The 17,935-nt window shown below is 47.5% G+C and overlaps 1 protein-coding gene across 1 annotated transcript in view; it reads left to right on the top strand.

Annotated features, from left to right (window-relative positions):
- Positions 1 to 17,935, top strand: part of LOC144504346 (uncharacterized) — a 118,569-nt gene that overhangs the window by 45,122 nt on the left and 55,512 nt on the right. The window contains exons 10-17 of the mRNA XM_078229525.1: positions 2,326 to 2,497; positions 5,959 to 6,184; positions 8,383 to 8,595; positions 9,628 to 9,834; positions 11,110 to 11,291; positions 15,239 to 15,371; positions 15,557 to 15,619; positions 17,216 to 17,335. Of these exons, the coding sequence (XP_078085651.1) occupies positions 2,326 to 2,497; positions 5,959 to 6,184; positions 8,383 to 8,595; positions 9,628 to 9,834; positions 11,110 to 11,291; positions 15,239 to 15,371; positions 15,557 to 15,619; positions 17,216 to 17,335 (1,316 nt within the window). The remainder of the gene's footprint in view (positions 1 to 2,325; positions 2,498 to 5,958; positions 6,185 to 8,382; positions 8,596 to 9,627; positions 9,835 to 11,109; positions 11,292 to 15,238; positions 15,372 to 15,556; positions 15,620 to 17,215; positions 17,336 to 17,935) is intronic.

The following is a 17,935-nucleotide window of genomic DNA, read 5'->3' as shown; positions in this document are numbered from 1 at the left end:
AGCACGTTCAGCTTACATCCTATTGCCACCACATTGTGTCATTAACATTATCTCGTTAGAGAGAAAAAGGTTAAGAGGTGACTTAATAGAGGCATACAAGATGATCAGAGGATTAGATAGGGTGGATAGTGAGAGCCTTTTTCCTCGGATGGTGTTGGCTAGCACGAGGGGACATAGCTTTAAATTGAGGGGTGAGAGATATAGGACAGATGTTAGAGGTAGGTTCTTTACTCAGAGAGTAGTAAGGGCGTGGAATGCCCTGCCTGCAGCAGTAGTGGACTCGCCAACATTAAGAGCATTCAAATGGTTATTGGATAAACATATGGATGATATTGGAATAGTGTAGATTAGAGGGGCTTTAGATTGGTTCCACTGGTCGGCGCAACATCGAGGGCCGAAGGGCCTGTACTGCGCTGTAATGTTCTATGTTCTATATCCCTTTGGGTAGGAGCCATCCTGTAGAATGGCTATTGAATCTGGAATGAATCTGGGTGGGCTTCACTCTTCTTCTGGATAGCGGTATTCTAGAGGGAAATAAACTCTGAAGATCATGGAGCAGTTCCCTGCTGGCCATTCAAATGTTTACGTTGAATTTATTAACTGAATGGACTAATTCAGTCAAAAGTAAGATTAAAAAAACAAGTCCAGGAGATGTACCATTCCAGCTAAAACACAGCCGTGACAATTTGAACAGCACCATCTTTGCTCCTGGCTGCTGTCTACTCTGTCACTCAGAACGGCGTCTTGGAGTAAGACACCACACCTGCATGTGCACGCTTTGGCAGCAAATACAGCCTGACCACAAACAAAACTTTAACTCCAATTCAGATGTAGTTTTGGGGCTGACAGCTGGCTGGGCCAGCATTTATTTTCCATCCCTAAATCGCCCCTGAACTGAGTGTGGGGTCTGGAGTCACATGGAGGCCAGACCGGATAAGAACGGCAGATTTCCTTCCCTAAAGGATATTAGTGAACTGGATGGGTTTTTACAACAATCAACAGATTCTACTGAATTCAAATTTCACCGTCTGGTGTGGTGGGATTTGAATCCAGATTCTCAGAGGGTCTGTGGATTACTAGTCCAGCGACAGTATCAATACACCACCACTACTCCCACAATATTGAAGACAGCAGCTTGTAGTCAGGGACTCTATAATCTGACAATGAGCAGATTTTATTGAATTCAAATTTCACCACCTGCCGTGGTGGGATTTGAACCCGGGACCCCAGAACATTACCCCTGGGTCTCTGGAATACTAGCTCAGTGACAATACCACTACAATGCGCTCCAGCTCCTGATGTGCCCACTGGTTGCAGAAGGCCACATTGTGCCCACTGACACCGTATGCCCCCTAGCTATGGGAGAGGGGCAGACTGTCGGGCCGAATGACAACCTCAACCGTCTGCTGCCAGGACCTGTTATATCCCCAGTTACTCAAATAGGGAGGTGATGGTGTTGTGGTATTGTCACTGGGCTGGTACTCCAGAGACCCAGGGGTAATGTTCTGGGGATCTGGGTTCAAATCCCACCATGCCAGATGGTGAAATTTGAATTCAACAGAATCTGTCAATTGTTGGAAAAACCCATCTGGTTCACTAATATCCTTTAGGGAAGGAAATCTGCCGTCCTTACCTGGTCTGGCCTACATGTGACTCCAGAGCCACAGCAATGTGGTTGACTCTCAACTGTCCTCTAAGGGCAACTTAGGTTGGACAATAAATGCTGGCCCAGCCAGTGACCAAAAAAAACAATTTCTTTCATCTGTGTATCCTAATCCTAACAATACAATTGACCTTCCTGCTCCTGTCTGTGTACAAATTACTCTGCCTCCTAGTGGCTTGTTACTGACAAACTCTGACACACAACTCTCTCATTGCAGTGTTAATGTGCAGTAAGAAGTCTCACAGCACCAGGTTAAAGTCCAACAAGTTTATTTGGTAGCATGAGCTTTCAGAGCTTTGCCCCTTCACCACCTGATGAAGGAGCAATGCTCCGAAAGCTCGTGCTTCCAAATAAACCTGTTGGACTTTAACCTGGTGTTGAGACTACTTACTGTGCCCACCCCAGTCCAACGCCGGCATCTCCACATCAGTGTTAATGTAAACCTACTTGTGACACTAATAAATAAACTAAAAAACTATAAACTTTCTGCTTCTACAAAAGCAAAATACTGCAGATGCTGGAAATCTGAAATGGAAAATTTTTATAACAATGAAAAATGCTGGAAAAACTCAGCAGGCTGTGGCATCATCTGTGGAGCGAGAAACGGAGTTAACGTGGCAGTTCGGGATGACACAGAATAATCTATGTCCTTCTTTTGCCAGTTTTTGCTGCTGCCTCTCACTGTCCCTCACCCAGAGGCCCCCGCGAGAGTTCCTGGGCAACATCAGACCAGGACATCACCGGCCAGCTGAGAGAGTGTGAGCTGTTGCTTCAATATACGTCGCAGACACTGCAGGCAGAGGGAATTGAGGAGGCACATGTGAAGGAGTGGCAGTGAGTATCAGTTAATCGTGGGTGGCAGAGTGGCACAGTGGTTAGCACTGCTGCCTCACAGCACCAGAGACCCGGGTTCAATTCCCGGCTTGGGTCACTGTGCGGAGTTTGCACATTCTCCCCGTGTCTGCGTGGGTTTCCTCCGGGTGTTCCGGTTTCCTCCCACAGTCCGAAAGACGTGCCGGCTAGATGCATTGGCCATGCTAAATTCTCCCTCAGTGTACCCAAACAGGTGCCAGAGTGTGGCGACTAGGGGATTTTCACAGTAACTTCATTGCAGTGTTAATGTAAGCCTACTTGTGACACTAAATAAATAAACTTTAATCATTTAATGGGTTAATTACATTTCTGTAAAATTTTCACTATCTCATAAAGGTTATGGGGAGAAAGCAGGATTAGGCTATTGAGTTGGATGATCAGCCATGTTCATAATGAATGATGGAGCAGGTTCGAAGGGCCAAATGGCCTCCTCCTACTCCTATCTTCTATATTTCTATGTTTCTAACACAGCTCAGAGTTGATGAACTATTTTTTTTAAGTGTTCCCAATGTTGTAATACGTGGAAATATGGCATTCCACAGGTACACAGCAAGATCCCACAGACAGAACTGAGGCAATGATAGGATTATTGATTTGATAAATATTCCCAAGAGGGAACTCTACTTTTGAACATTGTTCACCCGCACCTGACAGTATAACGGACCTCGATTTAACGACCTATGAAAAACAGCACCTTGCAACATTTTAAAAAGTTTTTAATTTCATTCTTAAAATGTGAGTGTTGCTGGCTAGGCTAGTTGCTCCTTGAGCAGGTGCTGGTGAGCTGCCTTCTTGAGCCGCTGCAGTCCCTGAGGTGTAGGTGCACCCACAGTGCTGTTAGGGAGGGAGTTCCAGGATTTTGACCCAGCGACAGTGAAGGAATTTCCAAGTCAGGATAGTGAGTGACTTGAAGGGGGACCTCCAGGTGGGGGTGTTCCCAGGCATCTGCTGCTCTTGTCCTTCTAGATGGTAACAGTTATGAGTTTATAAGATGTTGTCGAAGGAGCCTTGGTGAGTTGCTGCAGTGCATCTTGTAGGTGGCACACACGGCTGCCACTGAGCATCGGTGGTGGAGGGATTGAATGTTTGTGGATGGGATGCCAATCAAGTGAGCTGCTTTGTTGCGGATGGTGTCGAGCTTCTTGAGTGTTGTTGGAGCTGCACCCATCCAGGCAAGTGGAGAATATTCCATCACACTCCTGACTTGTGCCGTGCAGATGGGTGGTCAGGTTTTGAGGAGTCAGGAGGCGAGTTACTCACCACAAGGTTCCTAGCCTCTGACCTGCTCTTGTAGCTACAGTATTTATGTGGCTGATCCAGTTCAGTTTCTGGTCAATGTTGGCAGTGGGGGATTCAGTGATGGTAATGTCATTGAATGTCAAGGGGTGATGGTTAGGTGAACCCACGGTTTAGCTCAGTTGGCTGGATGGCTGGTTTCTGATGAGAGCGATGCCAACAACGTGGATTCAATTCTCGTACCAGCTGAGATTATTCATGAAGGCCCCACCTTCTCAACCTTGCCCCTCACCTGAGGTGTGGTGACCCTCAGGGTAATTCACCACCAGTCACAGCCTATGGTCATTGGGGACAATGGCGGCTTTACCCCTCTTATGTTGCAGTTTATCACACACCCTTTGAAAGGCCGTTCACAACATCAACTCTCCCCATTACTTTAAACAAATCAAGTTAGTCAGACATGATTTCCCCTTAACTACTTTGTTTTGGCTCATTTATTTCCAAGTGACAGTTTTGTCCTGGATTATGATCTCTCTAAGATTCCCCGCCACCGACATTCAGCTGACAATTACCAGTTGGTCTGCAGTTATGTTCTACCTTTCTTACATCTTTCTCGAGATGTTTGTATCACTGGCTCGGCCAGTATTTATTGCCCATCCCTAGTTGCCCTTGGGAAGGTGGTGGTGAGCTGCCGCCTTAAACCACTGCAGCAGGTGTGGTGTAGGTACTTCCACATTGCTGTTAAGGAAGGAATTCCAGGATTTTGACCCAGCGACAGTGAAGGAGCGGCGATATATTCCCAAGTCAGGATAATTTGTTACTTGCATGGGAACCTCCAGGTGGTGGTATTCCCATTCAGCTGCTGCCCTTCTCCTTCTAGATAGTAGAGGTTATGACTTTGGAAGGCGCTGTCCAAGAGCCTGAGTGAGTTGAACAGGAGTATAACAATCTATCCCATTTAGCATGGTGGTAGTGCCACACACTGTGATGGACGGTATCCCATACTATCATGGACAGATACATCTGCAGCAGGCAGGTTGGTGAGGATGAAGTCAAGTATGTTTTTCCCTCTTGTTGGTTCCCTCACCACCTGCCGCAGTCTCTGTCTAGCAGCGATATCCTTTAGGATCCGGCCTGCTTGGTCTTCCGAGCCATCCTTGTTGGTAGACATTGAAGCCCTCCTCCAAGGAGTAATTCTGTACCCTTGCCATCCACAGTGCTTCCTCAACATGGAGGACTACAGATTCATCAGGTGGGGGTGGGGGGGATGGTACGTGATAAAATCAGCAGGAGATTTCCTTGACCCCGTGTTTAACCTGAAGCCATGAGACTTCATGGGGTCCGGAGTCAATGTTAAGGACTCCCAGGGCAACTCCCTCCCAACTGTATACCACTGTGCCACCACCTCTGCTGGGTCTGTCCCATCGGTGGGGCAGAACATATCCAGGGATGGTGATGTTGGTGTCTGGGATGTTATCTGTAAGGTATGATTCTGGGAGAATGATTATGTCAGGCTGTTGCTTGGCTGGTCTGTGTGATAGCTGTCCCAATTTTGGCACTAGCCCCCAGATGTTAGTAAGGACTCTGTGGTGTCCACAGAGCTGGGTTTGCCGTTGTTGTTTTTGGTGCCTAGGTTGATACCGGCTGATGCATTGGATTTCATTCCTTCGAGACTTTTTAGCGGTTTAATGTCACTACCTCCACCACACTCCCTTTGAACTGCGCGAGGATGCTGACCTTGATGCTGAGTTCAAGTCTCTGGGTGAGATGTGAGCAGCACGAAATGTTACCCACGCCCTTAACACAACCTGCCAAACTTGGCAGAGCCGCAGATCACTGGGTGAGGATCTGCTATCAGGTGATTGGCGCCGTGGCAGAGCCGTCTGCCGCAGGGTGGGTGCTGGGGGGGAGCGGGGTCGCAGGGTCGGGGCGGGGACGGAGGGGGGTTGGGGAGTGCTGCCCTTCCGCAGGGTGGGCGCTTGGGTGGGGGTGGGGGGAGGAGGGCCGTCCTGCTTCCTGCATTCCAAAGGTGAGTATCCTTGAACAAATAGACCTTCACTGGCTATGGGAGTGTTTTGCTGTGTCCCAGGGTGATAAGAAGCACAGGATAACAGAGCCTTCCTTTATTATCTGCTTGACAGTCTCTGATCCACTCTCTCTCCAACCCCTTGTTTCTCTGACTCCAGGGAGCAGATTGAGAAGCTGCAGAAGCAGACCGTCCCCCCTCTGACCCACATCGCAGTGATTGGAGACACGGGCTCGGGGAAGAGCAGCCTGTTGAACGCTCTGTTGGATGAGGAGGCTGTCCTGCCCACCTCCGCCATGAGGGCCTGCACTGCCGTGGCAGTGGAAGTTTCGCACAATAGTCACAGTGACAGTTACTGCGCAGAGGTGGAGTTCTTCTCTGAAGAGGTGAGTTGAACTGAGTTCCCGCAACCCTGCTTTAGGAAAGGCTATTTTCACTGCTGATCAGCGATAGCAATCATCACCTGAAATACATGGGGTTACAGCGATAGTGCCAGGATGGGATTGTTGTCAGTGCAGACTCGATGGGCCAAATAGCCTTCTGTACTGTAGGGATTCTATGGTAACCAGGGGGACACAGACTTGGTAAAAGAACCAGAGGGGGAGATGAGTTCTTTTACCAATGGTGTCCCATAACACCAATGCAAAGAAAACTGCAGGCCAAGATTTCCCTTCAAACTTTTACTGTAACAAACCAACTAAAACCAACATAATGCAAACAGGCGAAGGGACTGCAATTGTTTACAATCTACAGAGATGATTTGGAGTTGGGGACCAAGTATAGTGGGTCACAATTCGCAGATGACACTAAGATGGGTGGCAGAGCAAAGTGTGCAGAGGACACTGAAAGTCTGCAAAGGGATATAGATAATCTAAGTGAGTGGGCGAGGGTCTGGCAGATGGAGCACAATGTTGGTAAATGTGAGATCATCCATTTTGGTAGGAATAACAGCAAAATCGACTATTATTTAAATGGTAAAAAATTGCAGCATGCTGCTGTGCAGAGGGACCTGGGTGTCATTGTGCAGGAATCACAAGGAGTTGGTTTGCAGGTGAAGCAGGTAATTAGAAAGCAAATGGAATTTTGTCCTTCATTGTTAGAGGGATGGAGTTTAAAAACAGCGAGGTTATGTTGCAGCTGTATAAGGTGCTGGTGAGGCCACACCTGGAGTACTGTGTACAGTTTTGGTCTCCTTACTTGAGAAAGGATATACTGGCACTGGAGGGGGTGCAGAGGAGATTCACTAGGTTGATTCCGGAGTTCAGGGGGTTGGCTTATGAGGAGAGACTGAATAGACTGGGGCTATATTCATTGGAATTCAGAAGAATGAAGGGAGATCTTATAGAAACATATAAGATTATGAAGGGAATAGATAAGATAGAAGCAGGGAAGTTGTTTCCACTGGCGGGTGAAACTAGAACTAGGGGGCATAGCCTCAAAATAGAGGGAAGCAGATTTAGGACTGAGTTGAGGAGGAACTTCTTCACACAAAGGGTTGTGAATCTGTGGAATCCTCTGCCTAGTGAAGCAGTTGAGGCTACCTCATTAAATGTTTTTAAGGTAAAGATAAATTTTTGAACAGTAAAGGAATTAAGGGTTATGGTGAGCGGCGGGTAAGTGGAGCTGAGTCCACAAAAAGATCAGCCATGATCTTATTGAATGGCAGAGCAGGCTCAGGGGGTCAAATGGCCTCCTCCTGCTCCTACTCCTGGTTCTCATGTTCTTAATAAAAAGTTGTTTCACTTTAAATAGTGTTAAGACCCAGGTCAGAAACTCCAAGGTATTTTGTGAAGTTAGCCGAGACCCTAAGTTTTACATTTGATTTTGGTATTGGTGAGCAGAAGGTGTTTCACTCCAGGTATGATTCAAGTGACCCACTAGGAAGCTTTTATCAAAACAAACTTTATTTAGGAACACAGAATATAACAAAAAGAATTAGCATAACTTTTACCAATTAAAATACTTAAACATGACACAGTGTAACTCCTAACAGCTAGCTATCTCTGTTGTTCCAAGTTACACCCTTCTTCAGACTTAGCACAAAAGCAAGTATGCTTATGTGATGCTGGATTCTCAGCTTTGTAACATCCATGGACAGACATCCAAGCCAGCAATTTTCAGAGAAGATATATCCTTAAAACAGCTACATTTCGGAGAGGCAGACTTAATCTCTGGTGACTTCCAGTATTAAGACTCCGGCAGGGGAAAAACACTGTTGTTTTTCTCAGCTTCAAGCAGCTTCTGAAAACGAGACTAAAACTGTAATGTTCTGTGAAAAAGAGCTGCCCTCAATCACATGACATGACCTGTCAATCACCTCCAATCGTGCTCTCCTCAGCAATCCCAGAAGAATATTGAAACCACCGAACACTGCATTAGTTCAGACAAAAATCAACATGATGTCAATTATCCTGCTTCAGTAACAATAAGGGATACCAGTTGCAGACAACACGGTGCCGACAAAGTCCGAGGGATTGCTAAAACATCTTGCAGAGAAGCATGATTGAACTTAGTGAATGGCTCTCGAGAAATGCTCATCCTTTTATCTGATTATTTATGTTCCTTTGTATTTTTTGGGATTTAGGAATGGCACAAAGAGCTACTCACGTTGCTGAAGGACATGACAGACAAATCTGGGCAGCTGAGGAAGCGGCGACCAGACCCGAACACCGAGGCCAGTGTGGCGTACGGCCGTGTGAAGGCCGTGTATGGAAAACTCCTCCCATACAACCAGCTGAAGGAGATTCGGGAAGTCACGTCGCGCCTGGGGACGACAGAGACCGTCACCAAGACACGGGTTAGTGAAAACTGCTTTGTTGCTGTTAATCTGTCCTATGCACTGACTGGATACAGAGGGATGGAACTGCTTCCTTGAGCCTCTGACTATTTAGGTTTTAACTTATGAAGATTCATGGGATAATTCTCTAATTAAATATTGGTCCTGAATGGACTTTGGATGACATCAGATTTTTGGCTTCTGTTTTTTTTCATTTTTAAAGTTCCCGCTCCAAAATCCAACCTCTTAGAATCATAGAATCCTACAGTGCAAAAGGAGGCCATTCGGCCCATCGAGTCTGTACTAACAACGATCCCACCCAGGCCCCATCCCTATAACCCCATGCATTTACCCTAGCTCGTCCCCCTGACACTAAGGTTCAACTTAGCATGGCCAATCCATCTAACCCGCGCATCTTTCAGACTGCGGAAGGAAACCGGAGCACCCGGAGGAAACCCACGCAGACACAGGGAGAACGTGCAAACTCCGCACAGACAGTGAGCCAAGCCGGGAATCGAACCAGGGTCCCTGGCACTGTGAGGCAGCAGTGCTAACCACTGTGCCACCATGCTGCCCCTAAAACTATTATCATTGTGTATTTCATCTCCCCCCTAGTTGTGTTGCTATAATTGTATCTAATCAGGGACCCTGGTGTTATCCTTTCTGTCTAAGTGTCTTGGAATGATTGGCCTGCCAATATGGAATGGCACAGTGCAGTCTCGCTCTGCTCCTTTCTCAGAGTTATTGTTCAATCTGCTTCCACCTCCCTTTCAGGCAGCACCTTCCAGATCACTACTCATTGCGTACAAATTTCTTGTCACTCCTCTGCTGCTGTTACCAATTATCGTACACCCCTGCCCTCTGGTTACGCACCCCCCGCCCCCGCCATTGGAAATAGTCTCTCCTTATTTACTCTATCCAATCCCTTTGTGGTTTTGTCCAGCTCTGTTCAATCTCCTCTTAGCCTCCTTTGCCCGAAGCTTCTCCAGTGTCTCCACATAACTGTGCCTCATTCCCGGCACCATTCCAGTAAGATTCCTGTCTGTTTCCCAGGCCAGGGATTTCCGCAGCGAAGTGCAGCGTTACATTGATTCCCGTGCTGATGATTCCCGCGGCTGTCAAGGTGGTGAGTTTTGGCCAATCGTGAAGCGAGTGAGGATCCGAGTGCCAAGGTCCGCGGTGCTGCGGACCGGAGCTGTCCTGGTCGACCTTCCGGGCGTCAGAGACTCCAACGCCGCCAGGAACTGCGTCGCCAAGGAGGTGAGCGAGCGTGGCCACCTGGCACTGGGTGGGGTGAGGGAGGAGTGAGAGAGCATGGCGCTAAGACCCAGAGTCATCCATCACCACCCCCCCCCCGCCCTGTTCAGGTGAAAAACAGCCAGGAAGTGATAGCGAGAGTTGGTCATTAGTTATAGAGTCCCTGACTACAAGCTGCTGCGTTCAATACTGGCGGGGGGAGGTGGTGTGGTGTTTGATATTGTTGCTGGATCAGTAATTCACAGACCCAGAGTAATACTCTGGGAATCCGGATTCAAATCCCACCACGGCAGATGGTGAAATTTGAATTCAATAAAAATCTGGAATTAAAAATCTACTGATGCCCACGAAACCATTGTCAACTGTTGTAAAAACCCATCTGGTTCACTAATGTCCTTCAGGGAAGGAAATCTGCTGTCCTTACCTGGTCTGACCTACGTGTGAGTCCAGATCCACAGCAATGTGATTGATTCTTAACCGCCCTCTGGAGTTGAAGGGTAATTAGGGATGGGCAATAAATGCTGGCCAGCCGGCGTCACCCACATCCCCTGAAAGAATAAAAAAGACCTGTGTTGCTTCCTGGATCGTTTTGTGGGTAGTGAGGAGTCAGCCACATTGTGTGGAGTTATAAACAGAGGCCAGACTGGGTAAGGATGGCAGATTTCCTTCCCTAAAAACAACTCTGATTTCTTCTTGAAGAGTTGCAACCTTCATTGCAGGAAGCTGGGATTAGCCTGGGTAGCTCATAGAGATTCAATGGACCGAATGGCCTCCTGAGGCTCACATTTTCTGTGATCCCGGATATTAGTGAACTGGGTGGGTTTTTATGACAATCTTGTAGTTTCATGGTCAGCATTACTAAGATGTTTTATTTAATTCCTTGAGTTTCCACTCCCTCAACTGCTGTGGTGAGATTTGAACTCATCTCCCCGAATCATTAGTCTCAGTTTGTGGATTACCCGTCCAGTAACATGACCACTGCACTTACTGTCCCTGTGCCTGTAACTCACCGGCTATATTGGGGATGACATTGGCAATATTCAGCTGGTTAGGCTACAGCTGTGAAGAGAGGAACCAATTTGCTTCTCTGACCTTTCACCATCAGCCGGAACTGTTAACCCTGTCAGGGGTCTTGGTGCAGGGGCAAGGGCAGAGGATAGGTTGTAGGAGGTAGGGGGAAGGGTCAGGATGCAGGGGGCTGGGGCAGGGGTTACACTAGGGGTTTCACTGCAGGGCCAGCGTCAGGCTGTAACTCTGCTGTGCCTCTCTTGCGCTCAGTACCTGAAGAACTGCGATGCTGTGTGGATCGTGGCCAACGTGACGAGGGCGATCGATGACAAGACAGCCAAGGACATGCTGGATGAGAGTCTCCATAGACAGCTCCTGATGGACGGTCAGTATGGCCGCATCGCCTTCATCTGCACCAAGACCGACTCTCACAACGTCACCGAGATCCTGAGGTACGGGGCAGGGGGGGCAGATTAACAGAGACCGAGGAAGTGATTGGGAAGGAATGACCAGAGGTTGGTCAGTGATGGGTTTTAAGGAGGGCCTTGGAGGGATGCAGAGGCAGTGGGACTTTCAGAGAAACTTGCAGAATGTCCAGTCCGTAAAACAACTGCCCACCTTTGGGCAAAGGGAGTTTGAGAGTGTCTGCAGGAAGCTGGAATCTGGGAACGCAGTGTTGGGGAGGGGACAGGGAGAATGTGCGAGGGGGTAGAAGACTAGGAGGAGTCCATTCACCCCCCCCATGTGGGAGCACAGGGTGATGGGCGAATAGGACAGCTGGGTGGTACATGGTAGGTGGGCATGGTGGAAGTGTTTAAAGTTTATTTATTAGTGTCATAAGTAGGTTTACATTAACACTGCAATTAAATTACTGTGAAAATTCCCCAGTCGCCACACTCCGACGCCTGTTCAGGTACACTGAGGAAGAATTTAGCATGGCCAATGTACCTAACCAACATGTCTTTCGGACTGTGGGAGGAAACTGGAGCACCCAGTTTCTGTGCCTGTGCTAGTGAGACTAGGAATACGGAGATAATGCAGCTCAACATGTGGCTAAACAGCTGGTGTAGGAGGGAGGGTTTCAGATATCTGGACCATTGGGGTCTCTTCCGGGGCAGGTGGGACCTGTACAAGAAGGACGGGTTGCATCTAAACTGGAAGGGCATAAATATTCTGGCTGTGAGGTTTGCTAGTGTCACACGGGAGGATTTAAACTAGTTTGGCGGGGGTAGGGGTGGGAACCAAAGCAACGGTGAATTAGCTGAAGGGGAACCAGAGAGTAGGGCCAGTAAGACTCAGAGAAACAGCAAGCAGGGTGGGATTGCTAATCAGAGAGGGTGTGGTGGACTGAAGTGCATTTGTTTCAATGTGAGAACTGTAACAGGTAAGGCAGATGAACTTAGAGCTTGGATTAGCACTAGGAACTATGATGTTGTTGCCATTACAGAGATTTGGTTAAGGTAAGGACAGGATTGGCAGTTTAACATTCCAGGATACAGATGTTTCAGATGGGATAGGGGGGGATGTAAAAGGGGTGGGGGAGTTGCACTGCTGGTTAAGGAGAATATCACAGCTGTACTGCGGGAGGACACCTCGGAGGGCTCATACAGCAAGGCAATATGGGTAGAGCTCAGGAATAGGAAGGGTGTAGTCACAATATTGGGAGTTTACTATAGGCCACCCAAATGCCAGCGGGAGATAGAGGAACAGATATGTAGGCAGATTCTGGCAAGGTGTAAAACTAACAGGGTTGTTGTGGTGGGAGATTTTTTGGGACTCACTTAGTGCTAGGGGTGTGGATGGGGCAGAGTTTGTAAGGAGCATCCAGGAGGGCTTCTTGAAATAGTATGTCGATAGTCCAACTAGGGAAGGGGCCGTACTGGACCTGGTATTGGGGAATGAGCCCGGCCAGGTGGTCGATGTTTCAGTAGGGGAGCAGTTCGGGAACAGTGACCACAATTCAGTAAGCTTTAAGGTACTGATGGAGAAAAATAGGTGTAGTCCTCAAGTGAAGGTGCTAAATTGGGGGAAGGCTAATTACAACAATATTAGGCAGGAACTGAAGAATGTAGATTGGGGGCAGATGTTTGAGGGCAAATCAACATCTGGCATGTGGGAGGCTTTCAAGTGTAAGTTGATAGGGATTCAGGACCGGCACATTCCTGTAAGGATGAAGGATAAGTATGGCAAGTTTTGGGAACTTTGGATAACGAGAGATATTGTGAGCCTAGTCAAAAACAAAAAGGAAGCATTTGTCAAAGCTAGGAGGCTGGGAACACACGAAGCAAGTGTGGAATACAAGGAAAGTAGAAATAAACTTAAGCAAGGAGTAAGGAGGGCTAAAAGGGGTCATGAAAAAGCATTGGCCAGCAGGATTAAGGAAAATCCCAAGGCTTTTTATACATATATAAAGAGCAAGAGGGGAGCCAGGGAGAGGGTTGGCCCACTCAAGGACAAGGGAGGGAATCTATGTGTGGAGCCAGAGGAAATGGGTGAGGTATTAAATGAGTACTTTCTGTCAGTATTCACCAAAGAGAAGGACTTGATGGATGATGAGCCTGGGAACGGGTGTGTAGATAGTTTGAGTCATGTTGAGATTAAAAAAGAGGAGGTATTGGGGTTCTTGAGAAACATTAAGGTAGACAAGTCCCCAGGGCCTGATGGGATATACCCCAAAATACTGAGAGAGGCAAGGGAGGAAATTGCTGGGGCCTTGAGAGAAATCTTTGTATCCTCACTGGCTACAGGAGAGTTCCCAGGGGATTGGAGAATAGCCAATGTTGTTCCTTTGTTTAAGAAGAGTAGCAAGAACAATCCAGATAATTACAGGCCGGTGAGCCTTACATCAGTGAAATTATTGGAGAGGATTCTTCGAGACAGGATTTATTCCCACTTGGAAATAAGTGGACGTATTAGTGAGAGGCAACATGGTTTGATGAAGGGGAGGTCGTGTCTCATGAACTTGATCCAGTTTTTCGAGGAAGTGACGAAGATGATTGATGAGGGTAGGACAGTGTCTACATGGACTTCAGTAAGGCCTTTGACAAGGTCCCTCATGGCAGACTGGTGCAGAAGGTGAAGCTGCATGGGATCAGAGGTGAGCTGGCAAGGTGGATACAAAACTGGCTTGGTCAAAGAAGACAGAGGGTAGCAGTAGAAGGGCGCGTTTCTGAATGGAGAGCTGTGACAAGTGGTGTTCCTCAGGGATCAGTACTGGGACCTTTGCTGTCGGTAATATATATAAATGATTTGGAGGAAAACATAACTGGTTTGATTAGTAAGTTTGCGGACTACACAAAGGTTGGTGGGTTTGCAGATAGCGATGAGGACCATCAGAGGATATAGATCAGTTGGAGACTTGGGCGGGGAGATGGCAGATGGAGTTGAATCTGGACAAATGTGAGGTAATTCATTTTGGAAGGTCTAATACAGATAGGATTAGAATATTGATAGGCAAAGGGATCTGGGTGTACAGGTACACAGGTCACTGAAAGTGGCAATGCAGGTGGAGAAGGTAGTCAAGAAGGCATACGGCATGCTTGCCTTCATCGGCCGGGGCATCAAGTTTAAAAATTGGCAAGTCATGTTGCAGCTTTATAGAACCTTAGTTAGGCCACACTTGGAATATAGTGTTCAATTCTGGTCGCCAAACTACCAGAAGGATGTGGAGGCTTTAGAGAGGGTACAGAAAAGATTTACCAGGATGTTGCCTGGTATGGAGGGCATTAGCTATGAGGAGAGGTTGGAGAAACTTGGTTTGTTCTCACTGGAACGACGGAGGTTGAGGGGAGACCTGATAGAAGTCTACAAGATTATGAGAGGCATGGACAGAGTGGATAGTCAGAAGCTTTTTCCCAGGGTGGAAGAGTCAATTACTAGGGGGCATAGGTTTAAGGTGCGAGGGGCAAGGTTTAAAGGAGATGTACGAGGCAGATTTTTACACAGAGGGTGGTGGGTACCTGGAACTCGTTGCTGGGGGGAGGTAGTGGAAGCAGATACGGTAGTGACTTTTAAGGGGCGTCTTGACAAATACATGAATAGGATGGGAATAGAGGGATATGGTCCCCAGAAGGGTCGGGGGTTTTAGTTGAGTTGGGCAGCATGGTCGGTGCAGGCTTGGAGGGCCGAAGGGCCTGTTCCTGTGCTGTAATTTTCTTTGTTCACCCAGAGGAAACCCACGCAGACACAGGGAGAACGTGTAGACTCCACACAGACAGTGACCCGAGCTGTGAATTGAACCTGGGTCCCTGGTGCTGTGAGGCAGCAGTGCTAACCGCTGTGCTGCCGTGTGTGTGGGGGTGGTGTTTTGTGATCAGTGCTTGGGTGAGGACTGGTGTAGGAATGCTCAGAGCATTAATAGCTTGCGATTGATTGACACAAGGCCTCCTGTCCTTTTCAGAGCCCTGCACCAAAGCGGTGACTGCAACCTTCTGGAAGATGAGATGGTGGAGCTGAAGAATAAAATCGAAGAGCGACAGGCTGAGCAACAGGCCTGGAAATTGGAGCTGATGCAGTTACAAGTCTGCACTCAGGTACTGGCATCACTGGGAGATGGAGGGACAGGATAGCAGCAACGAGGCTGCAGGGAGGATTGTATAATCTGACACTGCTGTGTAGCGACTCCAGTTTAAACACTGACTCAGTCACCCTCGCTCTCTGTCATGGAAAGTTTGTTCACTAACTGCCACACTGGTTGTCTTTTGTCTCCCATTAACAGATTGCAGAGAGAGATTCCAGAGCCAAACAGCTAGAGTTTGCCATCAAACACCAGGCTTTGGAGGTGAGCATTTGCTGGAGGAATTGTCCTGTCTTTAGGCTGCTCGTGCTGCCAGTGGATTTTTAATTTCATTCTTTCATGGGACATGGGCGTCGCTGGCTAGGCCAGCATTTATTGCCCATTTCTAATTGCCCTTGAGAAGGTGCTGGTGAGCTGCCTTCTTGAGCCGCTGCAGTCCCTGAGGTGTAGGTACACCCTGTTAGGGAGGGAGTTCCAGGATTTTGACCCAGTGACAGAACGGCGATGTATTTCCAAGTCAGGATACAGTAAGAAGTCTCACAACACCAGATTAAAGTCCAACAGGTTTATTTGGTATCACGAGCTTTCGGAGCGCTGCTCCTTCCTCAGGCACTCACTTTGCGTTGTGAGACTTCTTACTGTGCCCACCCGAGTCCAATGCCGGCAACTCCACAACAAGTCAGGATGGTGAGTGACTCGGAGTGGAATCTCCAGGTGGTGGTGTTCCCAAGTATCTGCTGCCCTTGTCCTTCTCAATTTAAAAAAAAAAATTCGTTTGTGGGACATGGGCGTCACTGGCTGACCAGCATTTATTGCCCATAGCTAGTTATCCTTGTTCAGAGGGCAGTTGAGAGTCAACCACATTGCTGTGGCTCTGGAGTCACACGTAGACCAGACCAGGTAAGGATGGCAGATTTCCTTCCCTAAAGGACATTAGTGAGTTTTTCTGACAATCGACAATGGTTTCATGGTCATCAGTAGGTTCTTAATTCCAGATATTTTTTATTGAATTCAAATTCCACCATCTGCTGTGGCGGGATTTGAACCAGGGTCCCCAGAACATGAGCTGAGTTTCTGGATTAATAGTCTAGCGATAATACAATTAGGCCATCGCCCTCTGTGTAAATTTATCAAAGAATATAAATTCATCAAGTTAAACAAACATGGTTTGTCTTTGACTTTTTCCAAAAGCCATATAACCTTATCTTGTGTTACTGTCTCCTGCCACACCCTCAGAATTAGACTGACTGCTTTGTCGTTTCTAGGTTCATTCACCTTCCTTTTTCTGAGCCTCCCACACTTCCTTCCTTCAGCAGCTTAGGATTCATCGCATCTGGGCCACATGATGTTTCTGCTTTGAGTGATGCTGCTTTTGCCCTATATCGCTACCGCCCCCTGATTTAGTGCCCCACTCGTGTCCCCTTATCTTTTTGGTCTCTACTCAGTCCCATGCTGCCTTTGACAATCCTTTTTGTTACCTAGTGACATGTTTATAAAAGGCTTTTGGTTTCTCTTTTATGTTAGCTGCTAATGCTCTCCCCCTATGCCTCTCATTCCTCTTCTAGATCTGTGTTTTCTATGTCCAGCTTGGTCCTCTATGAGGCCTTTCAGCCCATCGTTCCTGTGCTGGCTATCGCCCTTACATTTGTCAGAGCCTCTGTTTGTGTTGCATCTTAATTTCCCCACAGTTTCAGACCAGTGTCAAACCGGAATATTTACTCCAGCCTCAGTCCCCCTTCCTCTTGCAAATCTGGGCAGGTATGAGGGAGACTGGGTTATTGGTGTGAACTTGCTTGTCTTATCATGAAGTATGCCGATATATGTGGAGGTTTATGTCTCTCCTGCCTCCCCCTCACACAGTTGGATCAACTCCATCGCAAGATGAACCTGAAGCGACGTGAACTCTCCCTGAACTCCATCAAGGCCCGAAATTTCTTCTGTAAGAAAAATATTCGTTTCAACTTCAAGTGTGGACTGCAGGTGGGTGCAAACGTGCGGGTGGAGGGGAAGGTTGGAGTAGGAGAGTTGTTCATGTGTGTGGTGCAAGGGAACTCTCTACATCCCACTCCATAGATGGAAAGACTCGAGAACTGCTCTGTTAACCTGAAATGTTCGCTCAGTTTCTCCCCACAGATGTTGCCTGACTTGCTGAGTATTTCCAGCATTTTTCTTCCTGTTTTAAAATTTTTACTGTAACAAATGACTAACAGACGCTATTGACTAAACACAACATTCTTTCTGTAGGCAACTTGTGCTTCAAATTAGAAAAAAGTGGCTGATCACTGATTGCACTCTCCATGGGATTACAGTCCTAAAAACGTGCTGGTTAGGTGCATTGACCATGCTAAATTCGCTCTTCCTCAGTGTACCCACTCAGAGTGTGGCAACTAGGAGAATTTCACAGTAACTTCATTGCAGTGTTCATGTTAGCCTACTTGTGACACTAAATAAACTTTAAAAACTTCTTTATAGCAAACAGCGTATCGTAACTCCCAGCTTCCAGCGGGTAGCCCCACATCCCTGCCTTGTTGAGAAAAAACTCTTGAGTAACTGTCTCCAGGCACTTTTCTGAGTTTTTGG

Source organism: Mustelus asterias, chromosome 2 (assembly GCF_964213995.1).
Source record: "Mustelus asterias chromosome 2, sMusAst1.hap1.1, whole genome shotgun sequence".
Taxonomy (NCBI): Eukaryota; Metazoa; Chordata; class Chondrichthyes; order Carcharhiniformes; family Triakidae; genus Mustelus; species Mustelus asterias.
The sequence above is the reverse complement of the archived record's forward strand: the minus strand, read 5'-3'. Positions and strand labels throughout refer to the sequence as shown.